The 23,800-nt window shown below is 35.6% G+C and overlaps 1 protein-coding gene across 3 annotated transcripts in view; it reads right to left on the reverse strand.

Moving 5' to 3' along the window:
- Window positions 1–23,800, reverse strand: part of NKAIN2 (sodium/potassium transporting ATPase interacting 2) — a 520,019-nt gene that overhangs the window by 231,977 nt on the left and 264,242 nt on the right. For all 3 annotated transcript variants that reach the window (XR_008965180.1, XM_057363618.1, XM_057363619.1), the window contains exon 3: window positions 16,326–16,406. Coding sequence is in view for 2 of the 3 variants with exons in the window: in XM_057363618.1 (XP_057219601.1) it covers window positions 16,326–16,406 (81 nt within the window). In the remaining variant the exon portion in view is untranslated. The remainder of the gene's footprint in view (window positions 1–16,325; window positions 16,407–23,800) is intronic.

A 23,800-nucleotide genomic window follows, 5' to 3' on the forward strand; every position in this document is an offset into this window, starting at 1 on the left:
CAACATTAAATTAATACAAAATAGACCGAAATGTTGGTCTGTTCTCTGAATCTGATTTCCAGATCCAAACCAGGCAAAATTTTCCCAGGCAAAAGATTAAAGACCATCATAAGAATCCTGCCACACATTTATTGCCAATATTGTTTCATTGACTGTCATGCTTGTAAGACAAATGCACTAAATAGATTCATCTAATCCAGTCATAATAATCAAATCAGTAAAATSAAAAATATTTTGGACCAAACTGTCAGTCACTAGGTGAACAGTTTCTAAAAATATATATTTTCCCATGAAGTTCAATGAATACTTTGAATATACAAGTATGATGATCATAAACATCACAAACATCAGCAGAAGAAAAGTTAACTGTATTTTTGACTAGTTCTCTTACTAGAAGTAGGCTGAAGATGCACTGTGAAAGGGAAAATTTCATACATGAGAAAACTTAATGGGACCTATGATGAAGWTTTCGAGTAATTCCACAGTGTGAACAGGACTAGACAGGGTGAATGAGCAGAGCGGGATGTCTCCACTAACACTGTGAGGCCCTTGAAGAATATTAATTCAAACCTCACTATGGTGGTGTCCTTTTCATACAGGCAGCTGCACACATATTTGTTTTACAGTAGCAAGAACTGACAGCAAAAGCTGAGGTAAAAACTGTGATTTGCAAGAAATCTGAGTCAGAGCTGAAAAGTGGACTTAAATCTCCAAAGTTCAGTAAAGTGATTTGAACTACAAAGTCATGTTGCTGTTCCACAGTCAAATAACTGGCTTATTTGGTGAGCAGATGATATTTAACAGATAAATAAATGTTCACTTTTTCATGTACATATTCAGATCCCCTAAGATTTGCACATCTTTTATATTCCAATTGCATTGAAATATGAAAGCAAAAAATAAAACATAACTCACACTATTACTCGTATGTATATCTGTGTTTTGTGATGATAAGTACAAGTACACCTTTTCCACTAAATCTAAATTAAGGGCATTTTGGTGAGGATGGGAATTATCTATGCATGCCTTACATGGTGTCAGTTTAGACATTGAATGCTTTCAGGATGTGTGCTCCATAACATGATTTYCATATCAATGAAACTAAAATCTTCTCTTCTACTATGAAATTGTTTTTGATGTGCACGATTCTCAAGACATCATCACACTTTTAGGGATGAAACTTGACACTTTGAGAAGCCCTTGAAAAGTCTGTGTCAGCTCCTGGCCTCATTGTAGTAAATAGAATTTAAAAAAAAACCCATGTATTGACTTCAATAGGGACATGGTCTCACCTCAAGTTTCTGACTTAAAAAAAAAAGGGGGAAACAAAGCAGAAATAATAATAATAAAAAAAAGAAGCTGATGGAGCAATTGCAGAGTATCAGAAAGACAGCCACTCTTTTAACAATTTCAGAACAGTGAATTGTATTTGATCCTGAGTTTGTGTAACAAAATTATTAATCCCTCAATCCCTGAGTGCCTATGAAATTGTRAAATAAATATGAGTTTTCAAGAACTATTAATACTAAAATCACCATCCTTCTTCTTTGACAGATGCTTTGGCTGTGGTGGTTTTGGGCAGACAGAACAGGAAATAGGACATAATTTATTCCAGCTTCTGACATTGGGCTGCATGATCTTCCTTATATGCAAAGAAAGTGCACAGTGCATGTAGACCACCAAAACAATTTCCGTAGCTGGTTTGAAAACTGTTCAGAAAAAAATTATTCATTAAGTGTTGGGTGTTAAGCTGAGAAAAGCTTTGAAGAGGAATGTAGGTGACCAYTCCATATTAAACTCAATTAGTATTTTCATTAATGATTTGGGTGATAGAATTTAACACTCTTTAGATTGTGCAGAAAAAGGACAGCACATGATGCAGAGGGCAGATCTCCAATCCAAATAATCTCAGCAAACTGAAGAACAAGGTAAATTAAACAAAGAAAAGAAAAAAGTGCTTCCTGTAGGCAGGAGAAACCAGACAATGAGAGTAAGTAACATTTGGCAAGGTAGTAAAAGATGGCAAAAAGAACTGCAGGAGATTATAAGAGTGACTCAGAAATGAAAACCAACGCTGTAGCATTGCGCAAAACACAGAAAATCTCATTCAGTGGCACTTAATGGCAGTTTTATAATAAAGTACTAAAGGTTCTACAGGTCAGACTGATTTTTTTTTTTTTTTAATACTTCATACTAAAAAGACTGCTGAGTATGTGGGAAGAATTCARAGGACTACAATAGGAATAAAAGACAGAAAATATGAGCAACAAGAAAACTTGAAAGAAAAATGTCTACCTTGTCAACAGAGGACAAGAAAAACAAAGAATCAGCATGATAAATACATTTTAACATGTACATGAYATAATAAAGGGAATGCTTGTCCTGCTTATTAGAAAAAGTCCAATATGGTCAGTAAAATAATTTTGGCTGGATATTAGAAAGGACTTCATGCATGCAAAACCAGATTACTTAGTAATGATATCCAGTTAATTTTATTAGTTTATAAGAAACCACTTAGCTAAACAAGTATTAAATCAAAGTTAAATATCATTATAAATTTCCATGTCCAGGAAATATTATAAATATTATAAGCAGATATCTTCCAACTTCATGTTTCTATAATTCTATTTTGGGGAATCAAACATCACCAAAGTAGAGGAGAAAAAGAGACAGGACATTCTGGGCTGATATGTGATTTTTTCCAACTATATCAGCAACACATGAATATGCAGTTTGGTTATCTGTTTTGTTTTGTTTTTTTTTTCTTTTTTATTCTAATGATAAAATAAATCATCCCAAGGGAGTTTATACTCAACATAGCTTCATATGACTTTCCATGCATAAAAATACAGCAGTTCCACATTTCTACAGTTTGATATTTAATTCTAAAAAAGTAAAATAAAATATTTATTTGCTCAAGGCCTTACATATTCAAAGCTTTGCCTCTTTCTCCTTTTTACCTAATCTAACATGTACCATGTAGYTCATCACAAAGGAAATAGTACAGAAAAGAAACAGGAATTAATAAAAATTTAGCCTTAAATTTTTCAGTGGTCTGAATATATATCCCTTCCTCAGTATTGGAAACCTTCAAATCAGATCTTTTGCTTTGAATTTTTCATGCAGTCTTTCCATTTTTCTTGTTATAAGTGTCTTCTATAGTACCAATCAATACAGCCGCAAATTCTTGACATTGCTCTTTGCTTTGAAGCATGCACTTTACTTCATTTGACTTTTTAAGGATTTCGGTTTTTGAAATTCAACTATTCCATGTTCTGAGAGCTTATTATTCATTTGCATGTCAGCATGATGTTTTTTATTAGGTTTTCAAAACTGACTCCCATTGTTTCGTAGACATGGTAGGCAGGTTTTTAATTTATTTCACGTGCGGCATCACTGCCTCACTCTGAAAYAGAATTATAATCAATGAAGGAGGCAAATCAAATAAACTATGCAACTCCAACTGAAAACAAGAAGCAGTTTTTCAGATGTCTATAAATGAAAATCCCACCATTGCCATTCTTTCTCCKTTTCTTGAAGTCAAATCAATAAATGCAGGATTTTYAAGAAAGGATAAGGATTTTTTTGTWAGAACTCAAACCTCATTTTCAGCAATTAGTAACAGATTAAACACTCAAATTCCTATTTAAATGMAATTTAGTTTCCATGCCACCAGATTTTTAAATATATTAGGAGGTCCATGTTAAAGGCAGGTATTCCATTAGTGCCAAAGTACCATGAATTCAGTGGGTTATAAGCACTTARGGCTGGATTCAGCTCATTTAACTTCAGCTGTCTGGAAGGCAGGTATCTACTCTGAGCTATGTTGGCAGTCTAGGCAGAGAAACAGGGATCTCCAAAGAATGTTTCAGCCCAGCACCACCTGCATCAGGCAGGTGGCCAGGAAAGCAGAGGAAGTGCAAAAAGAAGGAGTAAGAGAGACTGAGGACATGTGGGAAAGGGGCATGTCATATGGGCATGGGAAGATGGCACCACATCAGGACATGTTCTGCTGAGAAGGAAGATTGACTATTTGAAAATAGTTCTTAGGCTTAGGATTATCAAAGACCGAAGTTACATGTGAAACCATGCTCTAATTATTACCAATTGCCATGTATTCTTTGAGTATTTTGCACTGCCTCTATGAGATGGTACTTGACACTTATCAACTTTGAAAGCATGATTCTTTATGAAAGGAAACAAAGGAATACTGTCTTATSCAGGATACAGTGATATCACTGTGAAAAAAAAAGATATTATTTTTTATAAGTTCCTTTTAATGGATACATTACTGTGCTTGTGAAGAAATGAAAATATTGCCTAAAGCTAAACAGAATGTGTACAGGAATCAAAGAAATTTCCCATGTAAGCTTTTCCAACAATCTTTAGTCTTCAGTGGCTTTTAATATAGCAGCAACATTTCTCTGCAGAATCTATCATTAATGTTACATGTTGTGACACAGACAAACATCCTTTAATGGCAAGAGAATGAGTGCTACACTCATCTTCACTTTGAGACCACAATGAGAATAAATGCTATTATCTCCTGGAGATATTTTGCCAGAAATTTAACATCAAAATTAAGTCTCTACAATCTGCTACAAGCTCCTGCTTTCACTATGCAGAGACATTTCTTGAAGGAATCCCTATTACTTTAGATTTGTACTTTACACTATTTCCAAGTGTGAAAACCCAAGAGACTGGCAATTATCATTATATTCTCATTCCTGCAGCAGGTTGTATATGCTAATGAAGAGAAAAAAGCATAATTATATAGTATCATAGTCTGTTGTGACTAAGCTCTCCTGYACCCTCTTCTTCTAAACAGCTGTCTGAGCTTGTGACTTTTTCCTTTATTAAAAATTAAAACCAAAGAATTCAGGAAGGCAAACACAACAGTGGGGATCTGAAGTTTTAGGGAACATCTCATGCTTTAAACCTTATCACTGTTTTTCAACCATGAGAAATGCACAATTAGAAGTTCCAAAGATTCCTGATTCTACACCAATTACGCCATGTTGCATATCCTTTTGCTAAGCTGAAACTAGTTTTGTGACTGAAATGCTTTAAAGGAAGTGGAAAACATTGATCTAATATACATGTATGTATGTATGTATAYGTATGTTTTTCARTAAAAGTGAATGGTTATTTCCTTAGGCCTAAGGAAAAGATTTTCCAGTGGAGAAATCTCTTTCAGTATTGCCCTTGGCAGTGTTTTTTACATGGCCATCCATCCCACACCTAGGATTAAGTGAGATTGGGTGGATGATAACATTCACAGATAACCTTTGCACAAGCCTCAGTATCAATTTTTTACATAATTCTTACGTAAATACTTGTGCAAGTAGTTTTTATACTGTATAATACTTAGATTATATCAGCAATATATTTAACAATGTTACCTTACAATTTATATTATGATGTCATACACAGCATATGAAAGAACAAATATGCCTACATAAGCTTCATATTGGCATTCCAATGAAGAAAAAAAAAAAGATGCCTAAAGCCAAAAAACAAGATAAATATATTCCAACTGCTTAACTTATCCACCTAATGAAAATCCATMTCCAACATTGCAGCTGTAGGACAAATGTCTTGTGATTTAAGTGCATTTGTGGGACACAGTGAATCAAGTACATTTGGTAACAATGCATAGTCAAGAATAACAACAATTGCTGTAGTCTGTAAATGATGATTAAAGAAAAATACCTCAATGAACATGCACTCAAATACAGCTTTTCCCCATGCTCCCAAATAAAAAAAAAAAAATCCCTGGCCAGTTTAGCCAAATCAAGTTAGAATAGCTTTGGATGGGCTAAGCACTGAAGGAATGTGCCAGAGGTGAGCAAAACCAAGATTCAAAAAAGTGATCAGGTTTAATAAGCTGAGGGAGGAAAAAAGAGGGGTGACAAATATGAAATTGTCAAGAAAAGAGACAAAGAGAGGAATTGCTKTGTGCATCTGATCGGAAGTCACAGAAGGGCCCCTTCCAGGAGCCTCCCCTATGAAGGGAGAGCCCTTCATTTTCAAGATATGGTCAAAAGGTTGACAAAYCTAACCCCTTTTATTTTTTTCATTTGTGTAGTGAGGTATATCTCACATTATCTGTAGARGAGGTTCTTCAGATAGTTTTGAGCACTCTGATCTTATTCTCCCWCTGCATTGCAAGCAGCAGTTTTTCCATAAAAGGATTCATTGGCAGTTTAAAGATACCAGTGAGATACTTAGACACAGCACATTACTGATCACCTCATTATTGCTGAATTACCCAACTGTCGTAGGATGKAAGAAAAACAGCCTGAGTTACACCGTGGCCTGCTGAAGAACAGGCTTGCAGCATGAAACCTACAATAAACCACACTTTAGTTCAATTTATGAGGTTACTCAATCAATCAAATCCTACCCTCAAAACACAGAATCCAATTTCTACACAAACAGGTATTTGTGGTAGTCTGATAAGTGGGATGTGACACCGTAYTATAGCACTCCTGAATAGATAGCATGCCCCCTAAAATTGCTACCACTGAAGTAGCAGCAGCAAGTTTAGAAAGCATCACTAGAGTAAACTTATCCTCTAGGGGTAAATTCACTAAGGTAATCGAGTTTAATGGGTTATTAGGAAASGAGATCAGATATTTTTCATTGCTAGTGCTTCATTCTGAGCATATGGAATCAACTAAATAAAACCACCTGTGAGTGTGCTGTCAACTGCAGTGTGACAGCACTGAAGTCAATGAGAGAGAATTTTTTCTGTTTATTATGGACAATTAATAAAAAATGATCTTGTAATCCTACATTAATATTGAAGCTGACATTAGTTAATTCTCCTATCCATGTACCACAGATCACTGCCTTTCAGTACCTGTTTTGGAAACATTATTTTCATTGGAATGAGAAAAGAAGAAAATGACATTAAAATAATTACTAATATTTAAAATAATTCTACTGTTTTGAGGTAGGAGTTCTACAGCAGGAAAAATTAATTTCTTTTTTGTCTTGAATAGTTACACTGCAACATGTTTCTTGAAATACCTGGTTAAATGTTTAARGAAATTTATCTATGAGTGCAAATTCTCTCATGGTGCAGAAAGGACAGCACGGCTCTGTTATGAGGGCAGACATTCACTTTGAAATATTGGTGACAGTTTAAACACATCATTGTCTCCTCAGGTTTCTATCAGTGCCTTTTGTGGGAGCTACTCGCCTGCCTCAGTGCAAAGCTGTGTCAATGTAAGAACATATTTCATGTGGCTGCTCAAAGTGCCTTCAGACACACCTGTATTTTAGCCCAGAGACAGATCACGAGTGTTCAAGTGGCAGGACCATGGGAGTGGGAGYCTCCAGCAAATGGGCAACTGCAAATGTGGAGTGCTGAACCACTGTAAGAGTCACCAGAGGCATTTTCAGTGCATGGCCTGTGAGCTCATTGCTACCATTGCAGTGTGAAAAAGGAGTATGGGGTTTCAATATTAAACAGGATCAAAAAAGAAGAGCACTTCACAGCTCACATTGCTTTTCCAGGTTCAATAAATGCTTATTCATACGTAAAAAGATGCTGAAGGCAATGCAGAACTTTTATTTCCTATTGGATAACACTGGCATAATTTTTAGGGGCATAAGGATCAGAATGGTTTCCTTCAGAAATTCCAAGTAATACAAAGCTCCTCAGAAACTGTGAATTTAGTGCTGCCTTGAAATTTCTGGCAGACCCCTGGTTCACAAGATTAAGTTTATCTGATAGATTTTAATTAGAAGGTCAATTATATACTTAGATTTAGAGGAAAAATACATGTGGGGAAAGCTATTGCATCCATATTTAGAACAAAAAATTACTGGGGGCTATGTTAAAGTATTGCATCTGCACGCCAAAAGAATAAATAATGAAACACAAGGCTGACACCATAAGACAGTGAAAATTAGAAAGCAAAGCATATTTCTGTATGTTTTTATACTTTCATAAAAGATGAGTGGTTGGTGTGAGAGACTCTTTTACCTTCAACTGTGCTAAATCCCCTTCAGCCCTTGTCCATAGCTGATTCATGTGGCCATAGTATCAATACTGTATATGAGAGACATTGAAAACCCCCCAGATGAGCTGTCCCAGCAAACATGCATTCAGTAGCTGTGATCATCTGAGAATCTGCTTCACTAGAAATAAATTTACCTTCTGACCTTTTATTTTAAGCAAAATCATCATTATTTCCCCCAGTGCCTTAAACAATTGGTGAAATGTTAGCAGTGGTGCACTACAGCATGCAGAARTGCTTTTCTTACCAAAGTGGACCATGAGATGATCCAAAAGTAGAGCTTTGTGTCGCTCGACTATCAATCCCCACAGAGATGAGAAACATGAGGAAAACAGGGTGAGGAAGTTGTGAAAATCCAGCCTTCATGAAGAATTCCAAAGATATAACACTCTTTTGTTATCCACTGTTTTGGATTTTCACAGCAGTCTACCATTTTTTGGTTTCCACTTCTCGTTCTCACAGAATCACATACTAAGACTATGGCATTGTTTAGGACAGGGTTTACTCATATTACATGTGTTTAGGGCTCACAGCATAATGGCACCCTGATATCAAAATGGAGCCACTAGATGGTACTGCGATATAATTAATAAATATTAAAAAGTAATCTCATAAATACATATTTGGATATTTTTCTGCAATGTCTTGTCTGTGACATTTGAGAGGTTTACAGAAACATCCACRACACTGACTTTAGATATATATGAAAGTCTTTATATAATTAACTCCATGTTATATATGCAGCTTTTAAAATGTGTGTTTACCAATCTAAACATATAACTCAGGTATTCAATATASATAGAAACACATATATAATATTTATATAATATGTGCACACATGTAAATCTTCATATGGAATTATCATCTAATCAGTCACTACACTTATTTTCATGTGCTCCTGCATTCGGCTCAAAGCTACGAAATGTTGGGAAAACTGAGCATATATAAATCAACATGAAGATGCATGTTTATTCATAAATTCAAGATAAAATATGTCCCAGGATTTTAAAAGATAAAATTGTTACAATTAGCAATATATATACAATCATATTTCATATTTTTCTATACTTTTAATGATTTCCTATCACAATTTACTTCATCATTAAAAAGATAAAAAATAYCACTCTTATCTGAATGTGTTCCACCATATGCTATGTCTACAGTAATAAACAGATTAAATTTTATAATCAGTTATCTTCCAGCTGGTAAAGATCTTGAGGTTTAAAAATTGCTGCAGAACTAAATTTTCTGAAACCATAAGCATGCTTAATAGTATCTACCCATGAAACTACCCCCCGAATAACCTAACACTGCTGGTTGCCAGCACTATGTTCAATTTTCATCTGTTAGATATATGATCAAGCATGTCAAATCTGCCCTAAGTAATAGAAGTGAAAAAATAAAGTCATTTACTTAAAACATTCTGATAGCTATTTATCTGAAAACCCTGGTCAGATTTACTGCTCAAAGGCATTTACCTACAAAGTTAACCAGATGCTTTGAGTTGAAAACTAATTTAATTTCTCTGTTATCTTAACAGGACATCTGTTAAAACAACATCCAAGGAAGGTAATATGTTCAAAATTAACCATCCTGCAGGTTGTTTTATTAGAGCATGCATGGCATTGACATTTAACTGCTAATGACCATTGCCTTACAAATATAATTAGCAAATGTGGAATCAAAGCAATATAACGATTATACTAATGGACACAAAGTAATGTAGAATGAATGCATAACTGGTGCAAGTTCAATCTTGTTGCCAAGTTCATTGCTTTGTTACGACTGAGTYATGCTGAAGATGAATTACCCATTTATTTTGTTTCCTTCTTTCCTCAGCTTCACCTGTGTATCAAGCCCTCCCTTTAAAATCAGAGCATATTAGCTGCATAAAGTGTTCAGCACTCATAGCCAGCATGTTTTTTAAGCAGCATGAGTGACAAGCTATGCAAATCATATCCTGAAGTAATTTGCATTATTACAGTTAATTTGCATATGGATATAAACTGGATTTCACAGCAACTAGGTATGTGAAAGTTAGACACGCAGGTGGAAGTGTGCTTGCCAGCTTTGGGATATTCAAATGGAAAAATATTACTTACTACAAGGTGCCTGTTTCTGGTTGGTCCTTTTGCCTTTGCTGAATAAGAATATGGTGGGGACAAGCGGGAACAGCAGGAGGAAAAACAGACTCCCTATTTCCTCCCACCCTTTCCATCTATTTCCACCAGCAACGCGGGACTGGTTCCAACTTTTTGACAGGTGGTGCTATGACCATTGCTGTCTCTTCCTCCTCTCATTTGAGTCACCCAATGGAAAAGGAAAAGAGAAAGAATGGACTGCTTTATAGCCACGAAAAGTCAGCCAGATCTGGTTAATCCTGGACTAACATCTCAGATTAACAAGGAAAAGAAGGCTTTCTCAGTGATGAAAAGTTGCTAATGCATGAGCGTCATATGTAGGTGGATCTCTAAACTGCTCATTTCCTCCTCAAGATCATTTGTATCAGATGCTCTCCCAGAGTGTRGGTTGGTGGCTGGGCCTGGCTGGAGGCTGGAGAATAAATGGCTTTATCCTGAAGTCCCTTCTGGCTTTACTATGAACCGTGACCATGAGCACATAGAGATTGACTTTAAACACAGTTCTCATTGGCAGGTGGAGAATCCCACTTACATGGTTTCTTCTGATTTCATGATATGGAAAACAGACTAACTTGCAGTTCACCTCCAGAGTGGGCAATACTTGCAGATAACAAAACAGGAGCAAACTCTCTCCTGAAACCTTAATTTCTCCAGCTTTGCGGAGCTGACTTTCTTTCCAAGGTGTTCCCCAACAATACCATTAGATTGTGTCTTCCTACTGATCCCTAGCAACTCCTCCACCAAGTTCTGGTGAATCACCTYCCTGATTCACTTACCTTAGCAGAAAAAGAGAGGAATTACACATTTGCAGCATTTTACTGGATGGACTGCAAGGCTTATATGCAACATTTTCATTAGTTTGTTAAATACAGCATCAGGAAACTTAAATCTTGGTATAAGTTGAATTGTCTTTGAACTAAAGAATTTTAATTATTTTGAATGTATTACTACTTCTTCCATATGTGGAAAACCTGTATCTTTCCACATTTTACATAAAATACTATGTAGCTTTACATATATTTAAAGACCCTTCATTTCCCTTCCATARTAAAGCAAAACTGTGAAAAGTGGACTGATTATTTATGACAAGATAACTAGATTTTTTTCTTGTGAAGTGCAACAAACTCTCTGTGGTTGGGACTAGGAATTCAGCTACAGAAAGAACATTTAGAAAACCAAAGTATTCAAGCTCATTTAAAAACCTAAAGGGAATGTTAGAAAAGGTGGAGCATCTCAGGGGCACATATTGAATGAACAAGAGGCAATGTCACAGACTGCAGAAATGGAAAGTTCAACTGCRCATCAGGAGAAAATTTTCACAACGAGAATGGTTAAGAAAGAGAAAAGTTGTGAATCTTCCATCCTTGAAGACTTCTAAAACTTGACTGGCTAAAACTCTGGGCAGCCTGAGAGAACTTTTAAGTTGGTGATGCTCTGAGCAGGAGACTGGATTAAGTGACCTTGAGAGGGCTCTTCCAGCATAAGTCTGTGAATTTGTGAGATCAAATTATCTTATATTTCCAGTTATTTGCACTGGGTGGGAGAGAATGTGTTCAGAAACATTTGATTTCCCTTCAAACTTSTGGCAGAAAACAACCTGATTACATACTTTCCTTCAGTTTACATTTTAATAACTACAGTACATTCAGTTCTTTGTATCAAATKTAACAATTTCAATTTCAAATAAGTTCATTTTTTAATCTTTCTTATTYTTTCATGTTCCCTCTGTTGCAATACAGGGCAATATAGGAAAGGAGGTAATATGATTTGAATGCAAATAGAAACTCTCTTTTTTTTTTTTTTCCTAAAAACAGTGGCTCAGACCTCTAGAATGAATAATGAGGAACCACACTTTAACTCCATTTTGTGATCTACGTACACAAAATCACCACTGTGCTTAGAGATCTTAYGTGCAGAGTTCTGTATTTAACCTTTCATATCCTTGTTCTACATGTTTTCAGATCAGAAATGAAGTATTTAATTTTACATTTATTATATATATTTATTATTATTTATTATTAAGTTTTTCTGACTGTTGCAATACATGGAGTAGGATCCAGTATTGCAGCCTCTCTCAACTGCCAAAACTTCGTCTCTAAAATAGCCTAKGTGGTACAGATATTAGGGAAATGGTCACAAAAAAAGAAAAATTTACAGTTGTGACTTCATAATTAAAAGCTATGTAAAAATAYGTGTACAAGGGAGCCAAATCATGCTTAGTCAAGGAATTTTAATTCTGGCATTTCTTGATACTGGAGTGTTTGACTTTCAGACATCTAATTTTTGTATAAAAAATATAGAAGTACAACCTCATGATTTAATATATGAAATGCAACTTTTCTATGTTAATAGGTTTAAATAAGGAAGATGTCAAGAATGTCACACAAATAGAAAGTAAGTCAATTTTGACAGCTAAAATGAGCTTTTCAGAAGTGTGCTCTTGGTCATATTTACAAAATACTCTGGGATGACAGTAAAGTGACTCAGAGCTCAGTCAGGTGACAGTGAGAGGAGAGCTCTTGGGTCTGGTCACACGGACAGGGCTGCATGCAAAGAGAACCAAAGGAGCTGACTCAAGGATGGGATGATGTGCTGCAAGGGCTGCTTTGGACCCTGATCCCCAGCTGGTCCCCCTTTTTCAGCACCCCAAACTCAGCCTCTGCCCTGAGTCCCAGCAACTGACAGCAACAGCAAATCCACTGCCATGCTTGACATGAGACCAGTGCATTCTCAGGCAATGTTTCTTTCAGAAAAAAAAAAAAAAAAATTCATTTTCAAACTAGAAATGGGAGTGTGACAATTCTTATTCTGCTTCTGTTCTGCTTGTGGTATCATTAGATATCAATAGGGTAAGATTTCAAATGCCTTGAATCAAGAGCTCTCTTCTTAATCAAATGATGAWTTTTTGTTTTTGCTCTGAGATAGCTGAAGGTATCTCCTTGTGTCCTTTCGTGTGTTTAAAAAAAAAAAATCACAGAAATATTGTGTTTTCTCAGAAATGCTTTCTCTTATGTTTTCCTTCTTTTCTGTTTTGTTTYACGAGTGTTTCACTTCAGATGTGCCTCATTCAAGATAAGAGGTTATGCTTTTCATATGCTACATTTGCTTAGCCACAGGCCCAAATAAGTATTACCAGTCCTGAAACCTTAATGTGCTACTTATAGAGAGTATGTCACTCACCAGCAAGCAAAACAACACACAGACTAATTATATATTTGTGAGGAATAATACTGAAAAGTAAGTCTGAAAAGTGGGTTTTCTAGGCATTCATTCACAAATACACATAAAAATCAAGGTTAAGAACAAGTGATTGTACTTCCTTTTTGTTACAAACCTTTTCGTACAAAGCAATAACTATTCCAGCTTTCTGTGAAAGAGTTTCAGCAAAGATAACTGTGCCTCAAGGACAGAAAATGCTTAGTGTGATGCCATTTCCCACAAGATATCTATGCTTATAAAGACGTATAATGCAAACAGATTTCCATGGATGTTCACCAATAGTCCTTGAATTTCCTCAGTCTCTTTAGAGAAGATTATGTCATTGTTCTAAAAATTTCTGAGTCTTTACAGGCCTGTTTCAGTATAGTAAGGGGAAGCTGTAAAAGGTTATGACCTCCACTCCCACAGCTAAAATAAATATATTAACAATTCAAATGTGTCCTCTCCATTTGTATCAGCAGGTGATGATGGAAAAAATTGTTGTGTGTACACATTGAATAAAAGCTTTTCCAAACTCTGAAAAAAATGTGCCTCATTTCTATTTTATTTGGTAGCAAACTATAAATGATACAAATAAAATAAACTATACCCATCTGAACTATTATTAGGCTGTAATTTTAACCCATCAATTCTTAAAGCCATGCTGCACAGGATCCTCTCTTCTGGTTCACAGCCTCAGAGGCATCCCTCTGGTACTTGGCAAAAGGTTATTTTTTATTCTCTATTTAGAACCAATTCAGACCCAGAACTTTTCTCAAGGTTCTATGTGCCATGCCAAACAGAAAATATGCAGGTTTATTACCACAGATTTAAAATTACAATTATTTMCAGAAGAAAATAGAAATAATAAAGAAGATTCATTGCAAGATTTATGAATATGCCTGAGAAAATAACACTTGAAATTATTTCTTTTGTAAGATATCTGTATCTGTAAAACAACCAGAATTTCTGAAGGATCTAGAACAGGATGCTAAATTACATCCACCCAAACAATTGGGCATCTTTCCATTCTATACATATTTCCAAGCACTAGATCATACAGAATATTTCCCGTGTGGGGAAGTTTTGATATACCATTTGAGCTGAAAAGGACAGGAGAGTGATGCCCCACATGTGAATTAGATCTTTTGTCAATAATGAGTCCATCTCTACCAGTTTTCTTAAATCCATTTTCTAGGAACTTTTCCTTATCTCCCGCTCTTTACTGATTCTGGTGCTCTGAAAGCCAATTRAAGTGAAAGGAATGTACTCAATTGGGTATTTCAAGGCAGATCATATCACTGGAACAAATAATACCTCCAAAGACCAAATAAAAAATTAAACTGCATTCAAATATAGACCTGAATTCAATGGTTGTTGGGAAACACTCCATATGACAATTTCTAGACTTCAGAAAAAAATATTTCAATGTTTAGATACATTTTGTGGCCCATTTTTATTCCAACCACCACTTACTGGTGCTCTTATGCTGGTTTTATGCCCAGTGCTCAAACAGCCACTTTTCCTTTTTCCATTTTTTCCCACCCCCGTTCACTTCCCCATGCAAGATAGGCATCCCAACATTTACAAGTTTAGGAATGCAGGTGGCTGAAACAAGCAGGTGGAAAGAGGGTGGATTTGGTTGAGTACAACTATACAACAGGTGCTGGGTTTGTTATATACATKAGTTCTTCTGGCAACAAAGAAAGGATTTTGAGCAAATAAAAGATAATATATGCTTTTTATTTGCTATGTTTTTGCCAAGCTTTTAATGAGATTGGGCCAGTCTGAAGGTATAAAACCAGGAAAGAGTAACACCTGCAGAAAATTATCTTACACCCTCAGGAAATGAAATTCTGATCCTTTTGAAGTCAGCATCTTTTRAAGAAACAGAATGCATGGGGATGAAATACCTTGTCTCTAGTAGTTTTTGTACTTTGGGGTGGTGATTTGAAAGAAACAACAGGTAAGGAAGCATCTTCGCCTCATTTATTCTTCCTATAATTGTGTTTAACCTTCTGCATAATAAGGTATCAGTAACTCACACAGGATCAGAGGATTACATCTGTAATTTACAGTTGGCCTACAATCCCTATAATCAGGAGCTAAAATTAAAATCTGACTCAAGAAAAGAATGTGGTATGTTTGGCACGTGGGAATCTCCTTGATGGTCAGATCCCAGTGCTGTGAGCATAATTCAGCAATATCTAGACTCAGTTGAAGCATATTACCCGAACAAAATATTTTTTGCCACTGCTAATCTTTTATCCCACAAATTGACAACTTTCCAGGAACACCTTAGAAGCAGGAATTTTGGTTTGAAATGTCGGTTTGAGGTCATTACCAACTGCCACTTTATGCATTACTGCATTCTCAGTGAAACTCCAGAAGTATATCCTTCTTAGGAAAATATATCTTTCCTATGAATTTTTACTGTGTATAAGTGTTCAAACATAACAATCCTACCAGAAGCACAAATTTAAAAAACACTGACGAAGCCAAATGGCACCGTAGTTTAAATTGAAATTTAACGACAGACCCATTCTTTTACAATTATTATACTTTGTACAAGACTCCTGAAAGGAATTCAACTAAGTAACAGTAAGATAAATGGTACAAAAAATATCTATTTGCCCCTGAGATGGCAATGTTTTGTATTCATTAAATTATTAATTAATGGCTCTCACAGGGGTGAAATTTKCACTGCAGGACTACTGAGGGGGACAAAAAGGGGTAATTTTCTTTTAAAGAATATATRCAATTATTGTTGTGGGCATCAGAATGTATATGCTCATTATTGTCTAGTTTAAAAGTTTTTAACATAACACAGAACAATCCATATTTCCATCATACAACAAACTCCATTGTGGTAACACTAAAAGATTGAGTAAAAGAGCACAGCCTGGGGCATGTTAGCAAAGAGTTGATGGTTTAAATGTATCCATTGGCAAATTACCTTTGAAAGGTCTCCAGCCTCCAAATAGAAGCAGATAACAAACACGTTCCATGTAACCCAAAGGACCAGCCACACAGCATACTGCAGGGAGGAAGAGAGAAATACTACATTAACAATTTCACTCTCAATTGAGTTAAACTTACTTCATTAGTTCAATCCAAGACAAAACCAGATTATAASTACGGTGCTTATGAATAAAAATGTYACACATAAGAAAGAACCACAAATAAATTCTTCCCTTTCCCTGACACAGCCTAGAGTGACCCAGTGAGTACTCAGTCATACCAGAAAATCTGCATCTCAGGAAACATTGATAGGTCTRACATTTGAGACTAATCTGTATCTCTCCCTTTTGGTTCAAAGCTGTAATACAACAATAGAGTGGTATATAATATCAATTATATGTTAGAAGTGCAGAGCTGATCATTCAAATATAACTTATTAAATAACGGCCTAATTGTACCAGCACTGAATTTTTCAATACTTCAGATTTAGTCTCAATAAAACAAACCTGAACCAAACCTCAATAAGCCAATATACCCTGAAGAAAATGTCTATCTATGTATCTATCTATGTATCTATCTATGTATCTATCTATCTATCTATCTATCTATCTATCTATCTATCTATCTATCTATCTATCTATCTATCTATCTATTTATCTATCTATCTATCATCTATCTATCTACCTATATATCTATCATTTTGCAGTATTTCTACAAAATACGGGGGGATTTGTTTGTGACAAAGCTGACTCTATCAGAATATTTTGTGACCTTCCAAAGCATGGTTCATAATTATTCAACACCTTCAAGATGCAGACTGCATTTTAAACTGACAGTTTCTTTGTTTTTCTTTTGTTTTGTTTTTTTTTTGGTTGTTTTTGGTTTTTTTGTTTTTTTTTGTTTTTGGTTTTTTTTAAATTTTGTCATACCATGTAAAGGAAAAGCATTCATGTTTAAGAAATATCTGTTCACTGGGAGTTGCCAAATATCTTATTCATGTATCTTCTGTTAGTAATGGAGTACAAGTTTTCTCTCCTCTATTCTGCTTCTGTTTTGTATTCATGGGGCCTTATGTGCTAGGACTGGAAACCACATTTCCCTGCTGTGATAGTGGAGGATCTCATATAATAAAGTTCGACCTGCTGTTGATACTCTTATCTATTGTTTGCACTTAAGAACTTCCCTTGACTAATTATTCCATCATCTTACAAACTTCAGGATCTTCAGATGTGTTTCTAATGGCTGTTGTAAACATCCTCTAGTTCACAATTCAATTCTGCATGTTTGCTAATGTCATTCCACAAGGCACAGTGYATGACAGCAGTAGGACACCATTCCCTACCTGTTACAGCTGAGATCTCCTTTCTCCTTTTATAMCACCACCCCCCTTCTCACAAGTATTTGCAGATTTACTCTTCATGTCTTGTAGCCTTTTCTCCAAACCATACTGATTAAATTTTGGTAGCTCCTTTACCAAACCAGGAAACACTATTTTCTGCACACCTCCATGTGTTTGTATTCTGAATAAGCAGACAATATTTTGGGCTGTATACTATACGTTTCATACAAATAATACATGAGAAACTATTGTTTGTCATGAACRACAATCTCTTTCTCTACATTCAGTAAAACCAGTGAAGGATTCTTCTCGCATTTCTCTTGCAAGTGCTTTTCTGTATTACAATGTCTATTATTCAACAYGCAATTTTCAACCTCATCTTCTAGATACTGCGAGAATAAAACAGCTCTGTCATTTCCCAGGACCTAAAGTGGGGCTGTATCCAATATGACCAAAATTTAGACCTGCTCTAATTTGTTATTTTTAAAGATAAAATGATTTCCAGCAATCCTAGCTATAAACAGGACCATGCTCAGATTTTAAAAAGTTATGATAAAAATAGTTTTTATTTAATGGAAGCTAACACAGCTTTAAATGCTTGAATTGCTTTATACAGAAGTAATTTCAGGTAATTTAAAGCATACAGAATACATATAATTTATAGGTCAGCTCTTCCTGGTCACAGATGACAGATTTATTTAGGTCAGGAGGACTCTCTGGAGGTCACCTGGTCCAATCTCTGCTCAAAGCACAACCAGCATGGATCAAGTTTTGCAGAGATTTTTCCAGCTGAGGTCTAAATATCTCCAGGGATGGCCTTGCTAATCCCTGTCTATGCTTTGAGGGCAAGCTGCTAATAAAACGTAGGAAAATAGGACCTTAGTTCAGCTGGATACTCTCAAACTCAATTTTTTTTTAAAAATAAAACTTTGGGACTAAACATATGGAGCATTTAATTTTCCTGCAGCTTTCTTACAATATACCCCACCCCACATGTAACATGGAGCTTTACAACTCCAAATCAAAAGAAGGAAACATTAATTTAGATTCAATAACTTTAAATTGGCTTTTTCAACCAAATTTGCAGCATTTTAACTTGTTGCAGTTTGCCAATTGTTGTAATAGTGTAATGTTATATATTCTGTAGTTAATAAAAGTTATTATATTCTGTAGTTAATAAAATCCTGACACATGAAGACAACCACATTTCTTTCTAAAGAAATTCTAAATACTTCATTTAGACTGGTTTCTCGAAGAAAAGGTACCAAAGCAGAATACATGTTCCCCTGAAAGATCTTTTTGTGGTCCAGAACAATTTTAAGCAAACTGGACAAAAGAATACAAGAAGATTCAATAATATTTTGTCCACAAAAGTTTCAGGAAAATAGGCATACAAATGGGAAAATACACTATTAAGTCCTTATACAGAGAAAGACTTACATGATCATTGTTCATCAGTCAATATGAAGGGGAATAATTGCAGCAGACAGACACTGGAAACTTGGTTTAATTAGGCTGGATATTCATAGCACAACTTGTCCCATCACATGTAAGCARCAGTTGATTAAAAAGCTCATCATGCACAGCACATTCAACAGAAAATTCCAAGGAACTTTGGAGCTGTTTGTACCAGCAGAAAGCCCTGTTACATGAAGAAGCAAAACTTTTCTTTTTCACTGTCAAGTTTATCACCAAAAAACTGAACAATTTATCTGTCATTTACATACTCTGTTTTAGCAAGCATCTCTTGTTATTGGACTAGATAAGGCTAAAATGTCTTTTAAAAGTGTGTTCCTTTTGAAATGTTATATGCAGTGCTTGTTGCCTGAATTCTGTGGATAAACACTGAGTTTAGTTATCYTGAAATACTAGGATATTTCTGCTTTTCATTGCTTCTCATTTCAGATGCTTCAGGTCTAGCACATCTCTTATCTCTGCATCACGTGAAATCATAAATGCCTCTTGTTTTCTATGTGCTTCAGCAAATCATTGAAGAAAATCAGCTCCGAAGGTCTGTGACAATGAACAAATCCCTCTGACACTCTCTGTTATATGTRTCTAATTAGAAACACATTTTATAAGGGTTCTTCAAAGGGCTCCAGCTGTATTTTTTTCTCATACGTGGGAGTTCAAGATAGCTGCATTATCTGAGAKAAGCCACCACAATGCTGCAGTTGTCACACACCAGCAAGACAAGAACTTTGATGAATACACACTTGACCAAGCAGGAGTTACTGACAAGAGGCACAGCAATGACAACACAGCTTATTATTTTTATGGAGATCCACACTGGGAAGAGGTATAACTAGAAGGTTAAGACTGAAGAATTGAATTCTTACTGCATGGAAACTTTTTAGCCAATCAGTAAAAGTTACTTATATTTGTAAAAGAAGTTATATAAATACAGCTCTTACATGCTTACCATTCTCGAGGTAAACATCAGTTTATAACCCTCTGCAAAGAATTTTGAGAAGAATTAGGCATTTTGTGATTTATTGATGTGTAGTTAAATTCAATATGAATCATCACAAATGAATATAGGATATCTTTTTTTCTTGGGGAATGGAAAACTGAGATATGAAATACCTTTAGTAGTACCAAGAACCTATACATTTCACACTTCTGTCAAAGTTAAGACACATTATGTCCACTTTACTCCAGGGACCTTGAAGATCAGAGAAATTAAGTCACTTAACCTAATTCCTAAGCCAAATGGAAAAATTATCACAAGGGCACAAGAACCAAAGGTTGAGGTGGGCCACTACTGCCTTTGATATAAACATGGTCACCAGAGCTCACATCTAATAYTTTTGTCACATTTTGCCTGGAGGAGAAATATGTCACATACCTTTCAAGTATAAATACTGAGGAACTCTGGTAGCCAYGAGTATTTTAAATTAAAGCATTATTTTTCCACAGAACTTTACATGGCATTTCTCTTGCTCCCAAATTCTTTTCAGTTACAAACACATTTTTCTGAGGGATACAAGGGTTCAGACCTACACTATGCCACTCAAAGCAATGAAAATATAGCAATGGCCATAGGATCAGAAATGTACACAATTTTAGTTTCAGATTCTTCCAMATTTGAAAATATTATTCCCCAAGATATTAATGTGCTACATTCAGGAAAAAAAGACTAAAGGAATTTCCGAAATTATAATTACTACATTTACCATAATAATTAAATATATGATAATTTATGCTCTCTGGGAAACAATATTTGAGTTGTTCAAAGATTACCTTAAGTTCAGCATATCTGACAACTCTTTCCAATAATAAAGTAAGAAGTGTCCACAATATAATTCTTTGTTTCTAAAGTTATTTTCCACCTAAATTTCTCAGTCTATGAAGATATATTACTYAGAAATACAATTTGCAAACCTATCTGTTCCCCATCAAATATGATAACAAGTGAAATTCYGAACACTTGACATCAATATAGCATCTCTGCCTCTCTGTGCCTCACAGATTCCCTTGTGACATGTCCATCTGAAGCAGAAAGGCCATCAGTCTACAGTGTGACTTCATGCAGCTGTTTACTTGGCACCATCTCTAATTTCATCTGCTCTGCTCATGTTTCTATTTCCTTCCTATTCCCATCTCCTGAGGCTTTTCCTGGAGAGCTGAGTATGTGGGCAGCACAACATGGTGSAGAGCCCAGTTCTAGAACCCATCAGGAGACACAGATCAGTGAGAAGCTTCCAGCGCAGAACAGGAGCAGAAACCACAGCTGGACTCCAAAGAGGAATCTGAAGTCAAATTCTCACTCAGTGATTGAATGCATGAGGACCAGATATGTTAAGCAGAACTGCTGCTATCAGCAACCAAACATGAAGAGCAATTCTATTCTGCTTTTAATGACTCAGGTGAAAGTCTTCCCTGCCCAGAAGTTTTCTACAGGCCCCACTGGAAGGGAGTTCAGGGCCAAAACCAGTAGTCTTGACAATAAATAATATTTCTGGCAGCAGAGGACTTTGTGCAACCAGTTCAACTTCAATGAATGCTCATTGACTTTTCTGAATGTAGTGGGAAGCTCTTGCAGAATGACACAATCCTCTGGAATTTTTTCATTGCTTGGTGATTGTCACAGCAGTTTGCACTAGTTTTGCTTGGCTGAATTCTTCCTATACTATAATTAAGACTTAGATATTTCTTGCTGGGTTTTTTTTTTTTTTTTTTTTTTTTTTTTTTTTTTTTTTTTTTTTTTTTTTTTTTTTTTTTTATCATGGCTATAGGATCAGAGCACTGTCCAGTCCACCCTTGTGAGCATCTGTTTCTAAGCAAATATGAATCAATTTTGTAGCATCCATTTTGAGTTGCCAGAGTTTTCTGTCTCAAATTGCAATGACAGTCTAGTTTTCTGCTTGCATTTATCAGAGAATTTTTTAACCCACTGGCATTGCGATTCCTTGGCTCTTTAGTCTTTCAWCAGTCACAAATTTATATATATATTTTCTCCTTCCCTTTGTTCCCTCAGATAAAAAAAAGAAAAAAAAATAATCCGTCTGATATTTTATCTCCTTCTCATTACACTTTAATAATTAGTGTCCTCTGCCAAGATTGACTGAAAGATGTGAACTGYCATGTGCATCAGAACTGGTCGCTACCAAACAGAAAATTGTTGGAATGGTCTTTTCCTCTTAAGCATCAGTGCTTGCAGATATAGAGCAAATGCTGCTTAAAATTTCTTTCCAGAGGCTTCCATATGCCCAATGGCTACATGTAAACTTTCCAGCTTCTTGAACTCAGTTATAATTCCTGATTTTTTTATAAGGGCTTATTAACTCTATTTTCCCCTTGATTTGCCTGAGAAGGATTCGTAAGCATAAAAGACAGAAGGAAAGCTGAGGCACATCCTGGTCAGGTCATAAATGGATAAAGGCATGGCCCAGAGCCCAGTACCTTGATATGATGTGCCCTCAATCTACTCATAGCCAGGAAGTTCTAGCTTGAGTTGGRCTCACTGGGTCTCTTTCTTTTGTCTGCTTCTGCTTTGTTCCCTTTTCTTTGTGCCAGCATTATGCTGGGAACAGGAAGCACAGCAGAGAATTACTTTTCCCTCTGAAGACATGGCTTCAACTCCTTTTGCATAAAATAAGCTGAATTTCTACAGAGCACATTAGTGTCAGAGCAGTATCCATCTGCCCACATTTAGTTGTCTGCAATGCAGATGTCCTCCTCTGAGCAGCATCTGGATTCCCATTACAGTCAATTGASAGGAAAGGCACTTTGAGAGCTCGGTCCATTTCCCAGTGTCTGACACAGATCATTCTTGCTGTTTGGAAAGCTAAACTTCTCAAAGGCAAAATTCCCAGCAYGACAGAGCCCATTAAATATCTTTTACTGGTGACATAAAATATAAGACAGTAACACCGCACTATGCAGATATACACTCCTTTTTTTTTTTTTTTCCTCCCACCTAAACAGAAAGAAAGTAATTTAAACAAAGTCATTTAAACATCAGCAGGGCAAAAKATCACTGATGGACTGCTGAACAGACATCATCTGAGAACTACTGTCTCTTGTATCCTGCGCTTACTGATGGTTCTTAATGTTTAAGCTTGAATCATTCATTTGTTCATTTCCTGTTTCTTGGTTTCACAACTCTTTATGTTTTAGTGTAGAAGATTAAGAGCTTGTTGGTACTGCATCATTTTGATTTGTACTTCAGCTTCYAAATCAGTATCCAACTATACCACTGAAGATATTACCCACAACACTAATGACTACTTTCCAAGGAACCATGGGGAACTCAGGAYCATTCATACAGCTTTCACAAGGAAGATATATAACATTTTCTAAATGCAGTCACTCTATTCTTAAAAATATTAACAACAAAAATTTCTTTCCATATGATGCTATGAGGATGAATGGTCAAAATGCAGAAGTAAGAACACAGAAATATTTAACTTATATTGTGGCACTGTAGCAGTTTTTGATCAACTACCATGTTACAACAGGGAGTTACAAATYGGCTATATCCCCAAATAAAACTGTTCTGATACTGAGGAGTTACTTTAAAAAAGCATTTTCTTCAAAGAGACAATACTTCTGCAATTCTTAAAAATGGGGAGCAAGAAATTTTCCCCTGTCAACTCAGATCTTTTCTTCTTGTCTTGTTTTGGATC

Source organism: Malurus melanocephalus, unplaced genomic scaffold (assembly GCF_030028575.1).
Source record: "Malurus melanocephalus ecotype Western Australia unplaced genomic scaffold, MMel_1.1 scaffold_29, whole genome shotgun sequence".
Lineage (NCBI taxonomy): Eukaryota > Metazoa > Chordata > Aves > Passeriformes > Maluridae > Malurus > Malurus melanocephalus.